The sequence below is a fragment of the Somniosus microcephalus genome, unplaced genomic scaffold (assembly GCF_052327205.1).
Source record: "Somniosus microcephalus isolate GS21.2 unplaced genomic scaffold, FLI_Smic_1.0 unresolved_chr1, whole genome shotgun sequence".
Lineage (NCBI taxonomy): Eukaryota > Metazoa > Chordata > Chondrichthyes > Squaliformes > Somniosidae > Somniosus > Somniosus microcephalus.
This window is the reverse complement of record NW_028225179.1, coordinates 140,122,712-140,138,823: the sequence shown is the minus strand read 5'-3', so window position 1 is coordinate 140,138,823 and position 16,112 is coordinate 140,122,712. Positions and strand designations below refer to the sequence as shown.

Genomic DNA, 16,112 nt, shown 5'->3' with positions numbered 1-16,112 from the left:
GTGCCTTAATTTTACACGCTAATCTCTTATGCGGGACCTTATCGAAAGCCTTTTGAAAATCCAAATACACCACATGCACTGGTTCTCCCTTATCTATTTTACCAGTTACATCCTCAAAAAATTCCAGTAGATCAGTCAAGCACAATTTACCTTTTGTAAATCCATGTTGACTTTGTCCGATCCGGACACTTTTTTCCAAGTGTTCTGCTATTACATCCTTTATAATGGACTATAGCATTTTCCCCACTACCGATGTCAGGCTTACCGGTCTGTAATTCCCCGTTTTCTCTCTACCACCTTTTTTGAATAGTGGGGTAACATTAGCTACCCTCCAATCCATGGGTACTGTTCCAGAGTCTATCGAATTCTGGAAGATGACCCGCAATGCATCTACTATTTCTAGGGCCACTTCCTTAAGTACCCTAGGATGTAGATTATCAGGCCCTGGTATCAGCCCTCAATCCCATCAATTTCCCTAACACCATTTCCCTACAAATACTGATTTCATTCAGTTCCTCCCTGTCATTAGACCCTACGTTCCCCGACATCTTTGGGAGGTTATTTGTGTCCTCCTTTGTGAAGACAGAACTGAAGTATGTATTTAATTGGTCTGCCATTTCTTTGTTCCCCATTATAAATTGCCCTGATTCTGACTAAGGGACCTACGCTTGACTTCACCAATCTTTTTCTCTTCACATATCTATAAAAGCTTGTACAGTATGTTTTTATGTTCCCTGAAAGCTTACTCTCATACTCTATTTTCCCCCTTTTAATTAATCCCTTTGTCCTCCTTTGCTGAATCCTAAACTGCTCCCAATCCTCAGGTTTACGGCTTTTTCTGGCCAATTTATATGTCCTCTCCTTGGATCTAATGCTATCCCTAATTTCCCTTGTTAGCCACAGTTGAGTCACCTTTTTTGTTTTATTTTTATGCCAAATTGGGATGAACAAATTTTGTAGTTCATCCATGCGATCTTTGAATGTTTGCCATTGCCCATCCACCGTCAACCCTTTGAGTAACATTCCCCAATCAATCCTACCCAACTCGCACCTCATACCATCGTAGTTTCCTTTATTTAAATTCAGGACCCTAGTCTCCGAGTCAACTATTTCACTCTCCATCTTAATGAAGAATTTGATCATATTATGATCGCTCTGACCCAAGGGGCCTCGCACAACAAGATTGTTAATTAATCCTTTCTCATTACATAATACCCAGTCTAAGATGGCCTGAACTCTGGTTGGTTCCTCGACATATTGGTCCAGGAAACCATCCCGTAAACACTCCAGGAATTCCTCCTCTGAATGCTGAAGGCACGGCCAGCAATGGTGGAGCGATGGAAATCGGGGATGCGGAAGAGGCCTGAATTGGAGGAGCGCGGAGATCTTGGAGGGTGTTGGGGCTGGAGGAGGGTTACAGAGATCGGGGGGGGGCGGTCGGGGGGCGCAAGTCCGTGGAGGGATTTGAGAACAAGGAGGAGATTTTTAAAATCGAGGCTCTGCCAGTTCAGGTATTAACGAAAACTCTTTAATATTTAAATCTATGTGTAAATCGTGAATCCTTTAAAGTGAGGTTGCTGAGCTCGCCAGTCACCTGAGACTTCTCACATGTTGGGTTGGATTTTTTTTTTAGGTACCAAGGACCCGTGTTACTGATCAGGCGAACAAAGGACGAAATCATCACCACCACGTAGGTAGAACAGACGCTCGGGATAAACCGCAAAGTACCTGCCGTCTGTGAGCGTACGAACATACAAATTAGGAGCAGGAGTAGGCCACTCGGCCCCTCGAGCCTGCTCCGCCATTCAATGAGATCATGGCTGATCTGATTACTTCACATTCCTGCCTACCCCCGATAACCTTTCACCCCTTGCTTACCAAGAATCTATCTACCTCTGCCTTAAAAATATTCTAAGACTCTGCTTCCACTGCCCCCTGAGGAAGAGAGTTCCAAAGACTCACGACCCTCTGTGAGAAATTTCTCCCCATCTCTGTCTTAAATGGGTGCCCCCTTATTTTTAAACAGTGACCCCTAGTTCTAGATTCTCCCACAAGAGGAAACATCCTCTCCACATCCACCCTGTCCAGACCCCTCAGGATCTTATATGTTTCAATCAAGTCACCTCTTAGTCTTCTAAACTCCAGCGGATACAAGCCTAGCCTGTCCAACCTTTCCTCATAAGACAACCCGCCCATTCCTGGTATTAGTCTAGTGAACCTTCTCTGAACTGCTTCCAACACATTTACATCCTTCCTTAAATAAGGAGACCAATACTGTACACAGTACTCCAGATGTGGTCTCACCAATGCCCTGTATAACTGAAGCATAACCTCCCTACTTTTGTATTCATTTCCCCTCGCAATAAACGCCAGCATTCTATTAGCTTTCCTTGAGGGCCCTGTAATTCTCGCCTCCCTCACCAGCCTCGCCCCTTTGCTATTCCTTGCCCGTCAGTGGCATTGAACTGATCCTCCTGGGCGCTGGTAGGACCACCGGCCCTCTTGGAGCCCTGCTGAGCTGCACCGCGACGCCTAGGGGGCCGCTCGGTGAAGCCTCTGTAAACTCTTCCACCCGCTCCACCGCCCCGTTCCACTGATGTGCTGCGTTTCAGAGAACTCTTCACCTAACAGGGCGTCACGCCGTGCTTTAAACAAAAGGACAGACTTGCATTTATATAGCGCCTTTCACGACCTCGGGACGTCCCAACGCGCTTCACAGCCAATTATTTTTTTCTTTTGAAGTGTAGTCACTGTTGCAATGTAGGAAAGGCAGCAGCCAGTTTACGCACAGCAAGATCCCACCGGCAGTGCCAATGTGATAATGACCAGATCATTTTTTTTTGAGGGGTAAATATTGGCCCTGGAAACCGGGGAGAAATCCCTAGCTCTTCTTTGAAAGAGTGCCCACTGGAATTTTTTACGTCCACCTGAGAGGGCTGACGGGGACCTCGGTTTGACGTCTCATCTGAAAGACACCAGGGGCAGGTGGAACCCCAGTGAGGGAGCCGCAGTGAAAGAGGTATTAGGAGGCTTTTGAACCCAGGAAGGCAGAGGTGTTGAGGTGATGTGGTTTAGGAAGAGTTCTGGAGAGCAGAAGCAGGTGTTGTGTACAAAGGGAGTGGGAGACGGAGGAACCGAGGGTGCAGGCACTTCCTCAACGTGTTGGAGTAAGGCCCTAGATCCTCGGGCCCTTTCTTGCAATCACTGCCAATCTGACCGGGGGCAGAATTTAGCGTAACCGCCTGTTGGGTAACTGATGGGATAGGAGGAGCGACGTTGGTTTTACACCCCGCCCTGATTTCACTCTCTGTTGAAGTCAATGAGTAACAACGGGCGGGGGATGTAAAATCGGCGTTCCATCCGAACCCGTGGGATTCGCGCCCAGGGGAGTTAGGTTCAAATTACCCTCCTATATTTCACATTATGTCTGCTTTCTGATCTTCCTCTTCCTTGGCAGTGCCCTCGTGACAGGCCTTCGTAGAAAAAGAAGATAAGGAAGGGGAAGCGGGCGACCTGCAGTCAGACCTCTGCCGATGCCACTCTGACACCAGCTGTCAGCACACGCTCAATGTCGGGGGGGAATGACCTCGGTCCATGTCACTCTGACACCTACTGTCAGAACACGCTCAATGTCGGGGGGAATGACCTTTGCCGATGTCACTGGGGGAATGACCTTTGCCGATGTCACTGGGGGAATGACCTCTGCCGATGCCACTCTGACACCAGCTGTCAGCACACGCTCAATGTCGGGGGGGAATGACCTCGGTCCATGTCACTCTGACACCTACTGTCAGAACACGCTCAATGTCGGGGGGAATGACCTTTGCCGATGTCACTGGGGGAATGACCTTTGCCGATGTCACTGGGGGAATGACCTCTGCCGATGTCACTCTGACACCAGCTGTCAGCACATGCTCAATGTCAGGGGGAATGACCTCGGCCCATGTCACTCTGACACCAGCTGTCAGAACACGCTCAATGTCAGGGGGAATGACCTCTGCCGATGTCACTCTGACACCTGCAGTCAGACCACGCTCAATGTCAGGGGGAATGACCTTTGCCGATGTCACTGGGGGAATGACCTTTGCCGATGTCACTGGGGGAATGACCTCTGCCGATGTCACTCTGACACCAGCTGTCAGAACACGCTCAATGTCCGGGAGGAATGACCTCTGCCGATGTCACTCTGACACCGACTGTCAGAACACGCTCAATGTCAGTGAGGGGAATGACCTCTGCCCATGTCACTGACACCAGCTGTCAGCACACGCTCAATGTCGGGGGGGGAATGACTTCTGTCAATGTCACTCTCTGACACCAGCTGTCAGAACATGCTCATTGTCAGGGGGAGAATGACCTCTGCCGACCCCAGGGTATTCCCTCCTTTTGCTGGGTCACCATAGGAACGGTAGGAGGCCATTCAGCCCCTCGAGCCTGTTCTGCCATTCAATTAAGTTACGCCTGATCGTACCTCAACTCCATCTTACCCGCCTGTGATCCATATTTCTTCACACCCTTACTTAACAAAAATCTTATCGATCTCCGTTTTGAAATTTTCAATTGTCCCCCAACATCCACAGCTTTTTTTGGGGGGGGTGGGGGGGGAGATAGTTCCAGATTTCCACTACCCTTTGTGTGAAGAAGTGCTTCCTGACATCACCGCTGAATGGCCTGGCTCTAAATTTAAGGTTATGCCCCCTTGTTCTGGTCTCCCACCCCCACCACAGGATATAGTTCCTCTCCATCTACCCTATCCACCCCTTTAATCATCTTAAGCACTTCAATTAGTTCACCCCTTATAGAATCATACAGCACTGAAGGAGGCCATTTGGCCCATCGTGCCTGTGCCAGCTATTTGAAAGAGCGATCCAATTAGCGTCACCCCACCCCCTGCTCTTTCCCCACAGCCCTGTAAATTTTTCCTTCTCAAGTATGTATCTAATTCCCTTTTGAAAGCTACTATTGAATCTGCTTCCACCGCCCTTTCAGGCAGCGCATGCCAGATCACAACAACTCGCTGCGTACATTTTTTCCCCTCATCTCTGGTTCCTTTGCCAGTTACCGTAAATCTGTCCCCTCCTTAGCTGCCGAACTAAAACTAGACAAAAAACGATTTGATTTTAGGCAGAGTTGGTCTCATCAATCTGTGCATCAACCCCCCAAAAAAAGCTCCATTCTCCCAACTGGAGGGTGAACACCAGGTTAAAATCTCTAATCTCCTATACTCGAGGGAGTACGAGCCTGCTCTACGCAACCTGTCCTCATAATTTAACCCTTTTAGCTCCCGGTATCATTCTGGTGAATCTGTGCCACACCCCCTCCAAGGCTAGTATATCCTTCCTGAGGTGCGGTGCCCAGACCTGAACGCAGTGCTGATGCACAGTCGCATGGCTCAAATCAGTAATGTTTTGAAGCAAGGGGTAGGGAACGGGACCAGAGACGCACGCCCACCCGTTCCATGGTGCTGAGCGTCTCTCTGCAAAATAGGTTTCTGCAAATGAATTGGATACAGTACATACAGCAGAGAAGGCTGAGGGGGGACCTGATTGAGGTGTACATTGTTATGAGGGGCATAGATAGGGTAGATAGAAAGGAACTTTTCCCCTTAGTAGAGGGGTCAATAACCAGGGGGCATAGATTCAAGGTAAGGGGCAGGAGGTTTAGAGGGGATTTGAGGAAAAACTTTTTCACCCAGAGGGTGGTTGGAATCTGGAACTCACTGTCTGAAAGGGTGGTAGAGGCAGGAACCCTCACAACATTCAAGAAGCATTTAGATGAGCACTTGAAACGCCATAGCATACAAGGCTACGGACCAAGTGCTGGAAAATGGGATTAGAATAGACAGGGCTTGATGGCCGGCGCGGACACGATGGGCCGAAGGGCCTCTTTCTGTGCTGTATAACTCTATGACTCTATACCAGGAGTGAGGGACTTTGGTCACGTGGAGAGACGAGAGAAGCTGGGATTGTTCTCCTTTGAGCAAAGAAGGTTAAATGGAGATTTAATAGAGGTGTTCAAAATTATGAAGGGTTTTAGGAACATAGGAACAGGAGGAGGCCATTCAGCCCCTCGAGCCTGTTCCGCGCCATTCAATGAGATCATGGCTGCTCTGCGATCTAACTCCATATACCCACCTTTGGCCCATAGCCCTTAATACCTTTGGTTAACAGAAATCTATCAATCTCAGATTTAAAATTAACAATTGATCTAGCATTAACTACCATGTGCGGAAGAGAGCTCCAAACTTCTACCACCCTTTGTGTGTAGAACTGTTTCCTAATTTCACTCCTGGCTCTAATTTTTAACTATGCCCCCTAGTCCTAGACTCCCCAACCAGCGGAAATAGTTTCTCTCCATATCTGCCCTATCTGTTCCCCTTAATATCTTGATAGGGTAAATAAGCAGAAACTGTTTCCACTGGCAGGAGGGTCGGTAACCAGAGGTCACAGATTTAAGGTAAAAGAACTAGAGGTGAAATGAGGAGAAATATTTTTACGCAGCGAGTTGCTGTGCGGAAGCCGGTTCAATCGTAACTTTCACAAGGGAATTAGATACAACACTGAAACAGGCCATTCGGCCCAACAGGTCCATGCTGGTGTTTATGCTCCACACGAGCCTCCTCCCACCCCTCTTCATCTCACCCCATCAACGTATACTTCTATTCCTTTCTCCCTAGTGTGTTTATCTATCAATGTCTTGACTGCCATTGATATTCTGCAGTCTAATCATATACCGTCTAGCTCTTGAAAACTATTCCTAGCGCCTGAAGGGGAGGAATTTTGCGGGGATATGGGGAAAGGGCAGGGAATTGGAGAACTCTTTCAAAGAGCCGGGTCAGGCACGATGGGCCGAATGGTCACCTTCTGCGCTGTGAGATTCTCTGACCGGTGCAGAGTTCTGTCAAGTTCAGCTCCAAGCCGCCACCCAGTGGTGTGTGCCCGTAACTGCGACACCAGGCTGTTGAGGGGGTGGGGGGAAAGGAGGTTTGTCAGTGAGCAGGCCAAAACCTCAAACTGGCACCAATGAGTCTGAATATGAAGACTTGGATCAGTAAGAACAGGATCTCAATGCGCTCATCTCTAATTTCAGAATCCTAGGAAGGAAGGCAATGGCTGTTGAGGGTAGCTTAGTTCAGCCGGTTCTGTGCAGTGCAGTCGAATGGGTTCTGGTGAGTTCCTCAGTCCAGTCGAGCAGGTCCTGATGGTTCCCTCAGCTATTGAAGTGAAGCTTGCAGAGTTTGTACAGCCCAGGTCATGTTACAATCAGCGATCCACTCCACAAACAGCTTCCAGTTATATAACGCCTTTTTTTTATTCATTCACAGGGTGTGGGCATCGCTGGCAAGGCCGGCATTTATTGCCCATCCCTAGTTGCCCTTGAGAAGGTGGTGGTGGTGAGCCGCCTTCTTGAACCGCTGCAGTCCGTGTGGTGAAGGTGCTCCCACAGAGCTGTTAGGGAGGGAGTTCCAGGATTTTGACCCAGCGACGATGAAGGATCGGCGATATATTTCCAAGTCAGGATGGTGTGTGACTTGGAGGGGAACTTGGAGGTGGTGGTGTTCCCATGCGCCTGCTGCCCTTGTCCTAGGTGGTGGAGGTCGCAGGTTTGGGAGGTGCTGCCAAAGAAGTAAAAAGTCCCAAAGCGCTTCACAGGAGCATTATCAGACAACCTTTGGCAATGACATGAAACATTAGGACAAGCACCCAAAATTTTGGTCAAAGAGGTAGGTTTTAAGGAAGAGAGAGAGAGGAAGGTGGAGATGTTTAGGGAGGGAATTCCAGAGCTCGGGGCCTAGGCAGCTGAAGGCACGGTAGCCAATGGAGGGGTGAAGGAAATCTGGGATGTGCAAGAGGCCAGAATTGGGAGGAGCGCAGAGATCTGGGGAAGGGTTGCAGGGCCGGAGGAGGTAAAGGAGGAGAGGTTCGGGGAGGGAATTCCATAGCTGAAGGCACTGCCGCCAATGGTAGGGTGATTTTATTTTTCCACTTCTACATGAACAGTGACTGTCGCACTGTAAACATAGAAACATAGAAGATAGGAGCAGGAGTAGGCCATTCGGCCCCTCGAGTCTGCTCCGCCATTCAATGAGATCATGGCTGATCATCCAAATTCAGTACCCTGTCCCTGCCTTCTCCCCATATCCCTTGATCCCTTTAGCCTTAAGAAATATATCTAACTCCTTCTTGAATATATTTAATGAATTGGCCTCCACTGCCTTCTGTGGCAGAGAATTCCACAGGTTCACCACTCTGGGTGAAGAAATTCCTCCTCATCTCTGTCCCAAATGGCTTACCCCTTAGACTGTGACCCCTGGTTCTGGACTCCCCAGCCATCGGGAACATCCTTCCTGCATCCGGTCTGTCCAGTCCTGTTGGAATTTTATAAGTTTCAATGAGATCCCCTCTCATTCTTCTAAACTCCAGCGGGTATAAGCCCAATCGACCCAATCTCTCCTCATATGTCATTCCTGCCATCCCAGGTATCAGTCTGGTGAATCTTCTCTGCACTCCCTCCATGGCAAGAGCATCCTTCCTCAGATAAGGCGACCAAAACTGCGCACAATACTCAAGGTGTGGTCTCACCAAGGCCCTGTACAACTGCAGCAAGACATCATTGTTCTTGTACTCGAACCCTCTTGCTACGAAGGCCAACATACCATTTGCCTTCTTAACCGCCTGCTGCACCTGCATGCTTACCTTCAGCGACTGGTGCACAAGGACACCCAGGTCTCGTTGCACTTCCCCTTCTCCCAATCTATTGCCGTTCAGATAATAATCTGCCTTCCTGTTTTTGCCACCAAAGTGGATAACCTCACATTTATCCACATTATACTGCATCTGCCATGCTTCTGCCCAATCACCCAACCTGTCCAAATCATACTGGAGTTTCTCGGCATCCTCCTCACAGCACACACGCCCACCCAGCTTTGTGTCATCTGCAAACTTGGAGATATTACATCTAGTTCCCTCGTCTAGATCATTTATATATATTGTGAATAGCTGGGGTCCCTGCCATTTCTTTGTTCCCCATTATAAATTCCCCTGATTCTGACTGCAAGGGACCTACGCATGACTTCAACAATCTTTTTCTCTTCACATATCTATAAAAGCTTTTACAGTCAGTTTTTATGTTCCCTGAAAGCTTACTCTCATACTCTATTTTCCCCCTCTTAATTAATCCCTTTGTCCTCCTTTGTTGAATCCTAAACTGCTCCCAATCCTCAGGTTTACTGCTTTTTCTGGCCAATTTATATGTCTTCTCCTTGGATCTTATGCTATCCCTAATTTCCCTTGTTAGCCACGGTTGAGTCACCTTTTTTGTTTTATTTTTATGCCAAACTGGGATGAACAAATTCTGTAGTTCATCCATGCGATCTTTGAATGTTTGCCATTGCCTATCCACCGTCAACCCTTTGAGCAACATTCCCCAATCAATCCTACCCAACTCGTGCCTCATACCATCGTAGTTTCCTTTATTTAAATTCAGGACCCTAGTCTCTGAGTCAACTACTTCACTCTCCATCTTAATGAAGAATTCTATCATATTATGATCGCTCCGACCCAAGGGGCCTCGTACAACAAGATTGCTAATTAATCCTTTCTCGTTACATAATACCCAGTCTAAGATGGCCTGATCTCTAGTTGGTTCCTCGACATATTGGTCCAGGAAACCATCTCATATACACTCCAGGAATTCCTCCTCCACAGTATTGTTACTAATTTGGTTAGCCCAATCTATTTGTAGATTAAAGTCACCCATGATAACTGCTGTGCCCTTAATGCACGCGTCTCTAATTTCCCGTTTAATGCCATCCCCAACCTCCGCATTACTGTTTGGAGGTCTGTATACCACTCCCACTAACGTTTTCTGCCCCATGGTATTTCTAAGTTCTACCCATACAGATTCCACATCATCAGAGCTAATATCCTTCCTTTCAATTGTGTTAATCCCCTCTTTAACCAGCAATGCTACCCCACCTCCTTTTCCCTTTTGCCTATCTTTCCTGAATATTGAATACCCCTGGATGTTGAGTTCCCAGCCTTGGTCACCCTGGAGCCATGTTTCCGTAATCCCAATCATATCATATCCGTTTACCTCTATTTGCGCAGCTAATTCATCCACCTTATTACAAATGCTCCTCGCATTAAGACACAAGGCCTTCATGCTTGTTTTTTTAAACACTCTTACACCTTTTAGAATTATTATTTACTGTGGCCATGTTTGATTTAAACCCTTGCTTTCTCTGACTGCCACCTTTGTTTTCTCCTTCCTTTCTTTTGCTTCTATCCTTGCTTCCCTTTCCTCTGTCTCCCTGCTCAGGCTCCCAACCCCCTGCCATTTTAGTTTAAACCCTCCCCCAGAGCACTAGCAAACACTCCCCCTAGGACATCGGTCCCGGTCCTGCCCAGGTGCAAACCGTCCGTTTTTTACTGGTCCCACCTCCCCCAGAACCGGTTCCAATGTCCCAGGAATTTGAATCCCTCCCCCTTGCACCATTCCTCTAGCCACGTATTCATCTGAAATATCCTTCTATTTCTACTCTGACTAACACGTGGCACTGGTAGCAATCCTGAGATTACTACCTTTGAGGTCCTATTTTTTAATTTACCTCCTAACTCCCTATATTCAGCTTTTAGGACCTCATCCCGTTTTTTACCTATATCGTTGGTACCTATATGCACCACGACAACTGGCTGTTCACCCTCCCCTTCCAAAATGTTCTGCAGCTGTTCTGAGACATCCTTGACCCTTGCACCAGGGAGGCAACATACCATCCTGGAGTCTCGTTTGCGGCCGCAGAAACGCCTATCTATTCTCCTTACAATAGAATCCCCTATTACTATAGCTCTCCTACTCTTTTTCCTCCCGTCCTGTGCAGCAGAACCACCCACTGTGCCAGGAAGTTGGCTGCTGCTGCCTTCCTCTGGTAAGCCATCTCCCTCGCCAATATCCAAAGCGGTATAACTGTTTGAGAGGGAGATAGCCACAGGGGACCCCTGCACTACCTGCCTGCGCCTACTACTCTGCCTGGTGGTCACCCATTCTCTTCCTGCGGTGTGACCAACTCCCTAAACGTGTTATCCACGATGTCCTCAGCATCGCGAATGCTCCAGTATGTATCCACTCGCAGCTCCAGCGTCGCAATGCGGTCTGTCAGTAGCTGCAGCTGGATACACTTCCCGCACACATGGTCGTCAGGGACACAGGAAGCGTCCCTGATTTCCCACATAGTGCAGTAGGAGCATACCACGGGGCCGAGCTCTCCTGCCATGACTTACCCTTTAATTAATTCAAGTTAAATTATATCAAATCAATCCCACCAATTACACTACAATTAAATGATATACTTACCAGCAGTCTTCGCTACACCACAAACACCCTATAAACTGTAAACCACAAAATTTAAGTTTGGAAAAAAGGCTCCTTACAGTGAGCCCTGGCTGACTTCCCACCCTTGTCTCCCTACTCCGAGGCACTGAAGGCTAATTCTAGTGCTCCAACTGCTGCCCGGGTTGAGATCTGCTGACTCAGCACAGACTTGAGACCTCCTGGGCAATATGGCTCAGGATGACTTCAGACAGTGCCTTCCTATACTTGACCAAGAAAGAAGAAAGAAAGACTTGCATTTATATAGCGCCTTTCACAACCACCAGACGTCCCAAAGCGTTTTACAGCCAATGAAGTACTTTTTTTTGAAGTGTAGTCACTTTTGTAATGTAGGAAATGAAATTATTAAATTAAATGGGCAATTAAATTATAGAATCATAGAAATTTACAGCACAGAAGGAGGCCATTCGGCCCATCTTGTCCGTGCTGGCCAACAAAGAACTGTCCAGTCTAATCCCACTTTCCAGCTCTCGGTCCATATCCTTGGAAATGCACTTGAAATGCCGTAATCTACAAGTTCTTTTTAAATGTGATGAGGGTTTCTGCCTCTACCACCCTTTCAGGCAGCGAGTTCCAGACCCCCACCGCCCTCTGGGTGAAAAAAGTTCTCCTCAACTCCCCTCTAATTCCACTAACTCAACTTCCACTACTTTAAATCTGTGCCCCCTGGTTATTGGCCTCTCTGCTAAGGGAACTAGGTCCTTCCTATCCACTCTGTCTAGGCCCCTCATAATTTTATACACCTCAATTAAATCTCCCCTCAGCCTCCTCTGTCCCAAAGAACCACCCCAGTCTATTCAATCTTTCCTCATAGCTAAAATTCCCCAGTCCAGGCAACATCCTCGTAAATCTCCTCTGTACCCTCACTGGTGAAGTCGCATCTTTACTTGCCAGATGGTCATAAAAACCCACTGGTTGACTGATGCCCTTCAGGTAAGGGAACCAGTACGTGAATCCAGTGTCACACTGCATTGTTTAGTCTCAGCAAAGTGGCCTAGTGAGCCATGCAGTTGTGGAAACAATTCAAGAAAAACCCACCACCTTCTCGGGGCAACTAGGAATTGGGTAATAAATGCTGCGTTGTTCAAATTCCGAGAACAAATTAATAGAAAAGGGCCAGGACAAAAACATCGACTTAAACCGTATATATTTTTTAATTCATTCTGGGGGGGGGGGGGCGTGGCAAGGCCAGCACTTATCGCCCATCCCTCCTTGAACCGTGTGCTGCAGTCCCGTGCGGTGAAGGTGCTGCTTAAGTCGGGGGTTCCAGGATTGTGACCCAGTGCTTAGGAAGGGCACACGCGATATGTGTCCGAGTCGGGATGGTGTGTGTGTGTGTGACTTGGAGGGGAAGCTTGAGGTGACGGTGTTGCCATGACATCGCTGCTCTTGTCCTTTCTCTGGGAGAGCCTGGGAGAAATGGTAGTCGGGAGGGGGCGTGGGGGGGCGACAACAACGTGCATTGATATGGCGCCTTTAGCCGCTGTGTTTTCTATCCTCTCTCAGGGTTCCGGAAGATATTATGTCCAACCGTGGAAATGACCTGCTGCTAAAGCTTCTCCAGTTCAGGTAACGGGCCGGCATTTCCTCTTTTTTGCTATTGATCCATTTCTTTTTTTTCCCCACCCCCTTTCCCCCGAAGGAGCTGACCAATTGCTCCGGGGTCCCGGCCCCCCTCTGGCGCCTCACCCACCAAATGCCAGCTATTTACGCGGGAGGCTAAATAGCGAGCGCTGGCAGAGTGTTTTGACCGTGGGGGGGGTCATCACAACCTGAGCCCGATACCAGACTCGCCCGATAGGCACGCGCGCGGCCCATTTAAATTTCATTTGTGAGCCAGCTGCCCCGGACCTCCAGATAGCGGCCGCGCTGCTTAACGGGATCATTGTCTCCAGCAGGGGTTTCACTGGATAGCAATCTGGCAGACTTTCCCCTCCCTTCCCAAGTCCAAGCTGAATCCAGCAGTAGCCCGAGCTGGTTTGTATGTCTGTTACACGCTAACGATGCCAGATAGGATACTGGGACAGCTCATTGATCCTTTTTTCTCCTCCCCCCTCCCCAAGTTTATCTCCGTGACAATTACATAGAACGTACAGCACAGACACAGGCCATTCGGCCCAACGGGTCCACGCCAGTGCTTATGCTCCGCACGAGCCTCCTCCCACCTTGCTTCATCTCACCCTACCTTCTGTTCCTTTCCCCCTTCCTGTGTTTATCTAGCTTCCCCTTAAAGACATCTATGCAATTTGCCTCAACCTCTCCCTGCGGATAACAGGTTCAACTCTCTGGGTGAAGAAGTTTCTCCTGAATTCCTTATTGGATTTATAAATAACCGGCCACAAGTTCCAGGCGTCGCTGTTGCTTAGCAACAGGTGCAGGAACCCTGGTCACACAGCCACAGATCCAGGAATGGCCACTAATATGAAGTAAAACTTACCTGAACCTACTCCTGAATTTTGCCGGTTAAGAGAGATTTCCGGTTATTTAGGTGCCGGTAAATCGAGAGTTTCCTGTACTGACTTTCTGTGGGCAAAGCCTACAGGAGATCCAGTACTACATCGATAAATCACTTTCCTTTATCTTTTGTTCACCTCATGACATTGTAATGTGGGACAGACCGTGAGTTAACTTTGTCATTCCTCTTTGTTGTTGTTTTGTCTGACGGGTAAAGCTTATGACGAGATGTCTAGTTTGGCCATCCATTCGATGGCCTCCTGAGATGCCGAGCGGAGAAACGAGGTGCCTCTCACAACAGATCTTTAGTGGGCAGGTTGATGTGAAGTGTTGCACGGTCTGGGACTCACGGCCCCAGTCGCCCTTCCGGTCGGCGGTCCCTCATCTTCCATTGGTGGAGCAAGTGGCCGCATCGTCTGTGCCCTGTGCGGATTGGGTTGGCTGTCCACTGTCTTCGAGGGAGGTCGAAGCCAGGGACCTCTGCTGTTGGGTCAGTGATGAGGTGTTGGTTCTTTGTCATTCTCCTGTAATGGGGTTTTAAGGTAGATTAGTGACTAACAATTCTCATGTAATGTTATGTGGATCGGTTGGGTGACTCTCCTGATGTGGGTGAGTGTAATGTGGTAATAATTTCCCTGTAATAGGATTATAACATGGATCAGTGAGTTACAAGCAACTGTAATAGGGGTGCAATGTGCGTCAGTGTGTAATAATCTCCTGTCATCGGGTTGTAATTTTTTTTTTATTCATTGGATGCGGGCAACTTACCCCTAATTGCCCTTGGCAAGGTGGTGGTGAGCTGCCATTTTAGAGGGCAATTAAGAGTCAACCACATTGCTGTGGGTCGGGGGTTTAATATAGGCCAGACCGGGTAAGGACGGCAGATTTCCCTAAAGGACATTAGTGAACCAGACGGGTTTTTACGACAACCTGGTAATTTCATGGTCACTTATGGTCAATTACTGATTCCAGATTTATTTAAATTACTGAATTTAAATTCCCCAGCTTGCCATGGTGGGATTTGAACTCATGTCTCCGGATCGTTAGTCCAGGCCTCTGGATTACCAGTCCACTAACATAACCACTGTGCTACTGTACCCCAGTAGGTAACGATCTCCTTGTAATGTGGGTAATGGATGACGAACACCTATAATGAAGGTGGGTCAGCAGGTGATGATCTCCATGTAATGTGGGTGTAAGGTGAGTTGGTGAAGAAGTTCACCTGAAATTCGAGTGATGCACTGCGATAACCATCACACACTGACACCGCACTTTCGCTAACAGGTACCCCAAGGTGATGGCGGAGGAGGGAATCCGAGTGGTCCGAGAATTGCTGAGTGCTTCAAACCCCCTCCAGGAAAGTAAGCTGAGCTCACACTATTCCCTGTTTTGACGGGAGTTTAACCTGGTGTCCATCCTTCAGTTGGGAGAATGGGGCTTTTCTTTTTGGCCTGGGGCACAGATTGATGAGATCCAACTCTGCCAAAAATCAAGTCTTTTTTTTTCTAGTTTTAGCTCGGCAGATGAGAAGGACACAGATTTAAGGTAGTTGGCAAAAAAACAGAGGTGAGCTGAGTTGTTGTGATCTGGAACACACTGCCTGAAACGGCGGTGGAAACAGATTCAACAGTAACATTCAAAAGGGTAATTGGATGCATACTTGAAGGGGAAAGATTTGCGGGGCTATGGGGAAAAGAGCTGGCACAGACACGATGGGCCGAATGGCCTCCTTCTGCGTTGTATGATTGTATAAGGGCAGACAAGAACCAGGTATAACACTAATGGGCGTTAATTTATTCGGTCATTGGATGTGGGCGTCGCTGGCAAGGCCGGCATTTAGTGCCCATCCCTAGTTGCCCATTGAGAAGGTGGTGGTGAGCTGCCTTCTTGAACCGCTGCAGTCCGTGTGGTGAAGGTACTCCCACAGTGCTGGTCGGGAGGGAGTTCCAGGATTTTGACCCAGCGATGATGAAGGATTGGCCGATATATTTCCAAGTCAGGATGGTGTGTGTGACTTGGAGGGGAACTTGGAGGTGGTGGTGTTCCCTTGCGTTATCTCAGCTTAAATGAGCGGGGGGTGGAGGTGGTTGAGGGATCGGGTCCCCTCACCCCTGGATGTTGCCTATAAGGCTTTAAAACCAGGAGGACAAGGTGCCCAAGCTCCTTTTACACATCATGTGGCGGCCAGCTCAGAAATGCATTGGACATGGCTTGGGCGGGCAAGAGAACCTCTATTAACAATGGAATAGATAGCGGATGCATGAGTCCCC

The 16,112-nt window shown here is 48.3% G+C and overlaps 1 protein-coding gene across 2 annotated transcripts in view; it reads left to right on the top strand.

Annotated features, from left to right (window-relative positions):
- The window catches only part of abhd16a (abhydrolase domain containing 16A, phospholipase), a 92,244-nt gene that overhangs the window by 64,397 nt on the left and 11,735 nt on the right, over nt 1-16,112 (top strand). For both annotated transcript variants that reach the window (XM_085974985.1, XM_085974986.1), the window contains 3 exons: nt 1,634-1,690; nt 12,895-12,957; nt 15,127-15,203. In XM_085974985.1, the coding sequence (XP_085831111.1) occupies nt 1,634-1,690; nt 12,895-12,957; nt 15,127-15,203 (197 nt within the window). The remainder of the gene's footprint in view (nt 1-1,633; nt 1,691-12,894; nt 12,958-15,126; nt 15,204-16,112) is intronic.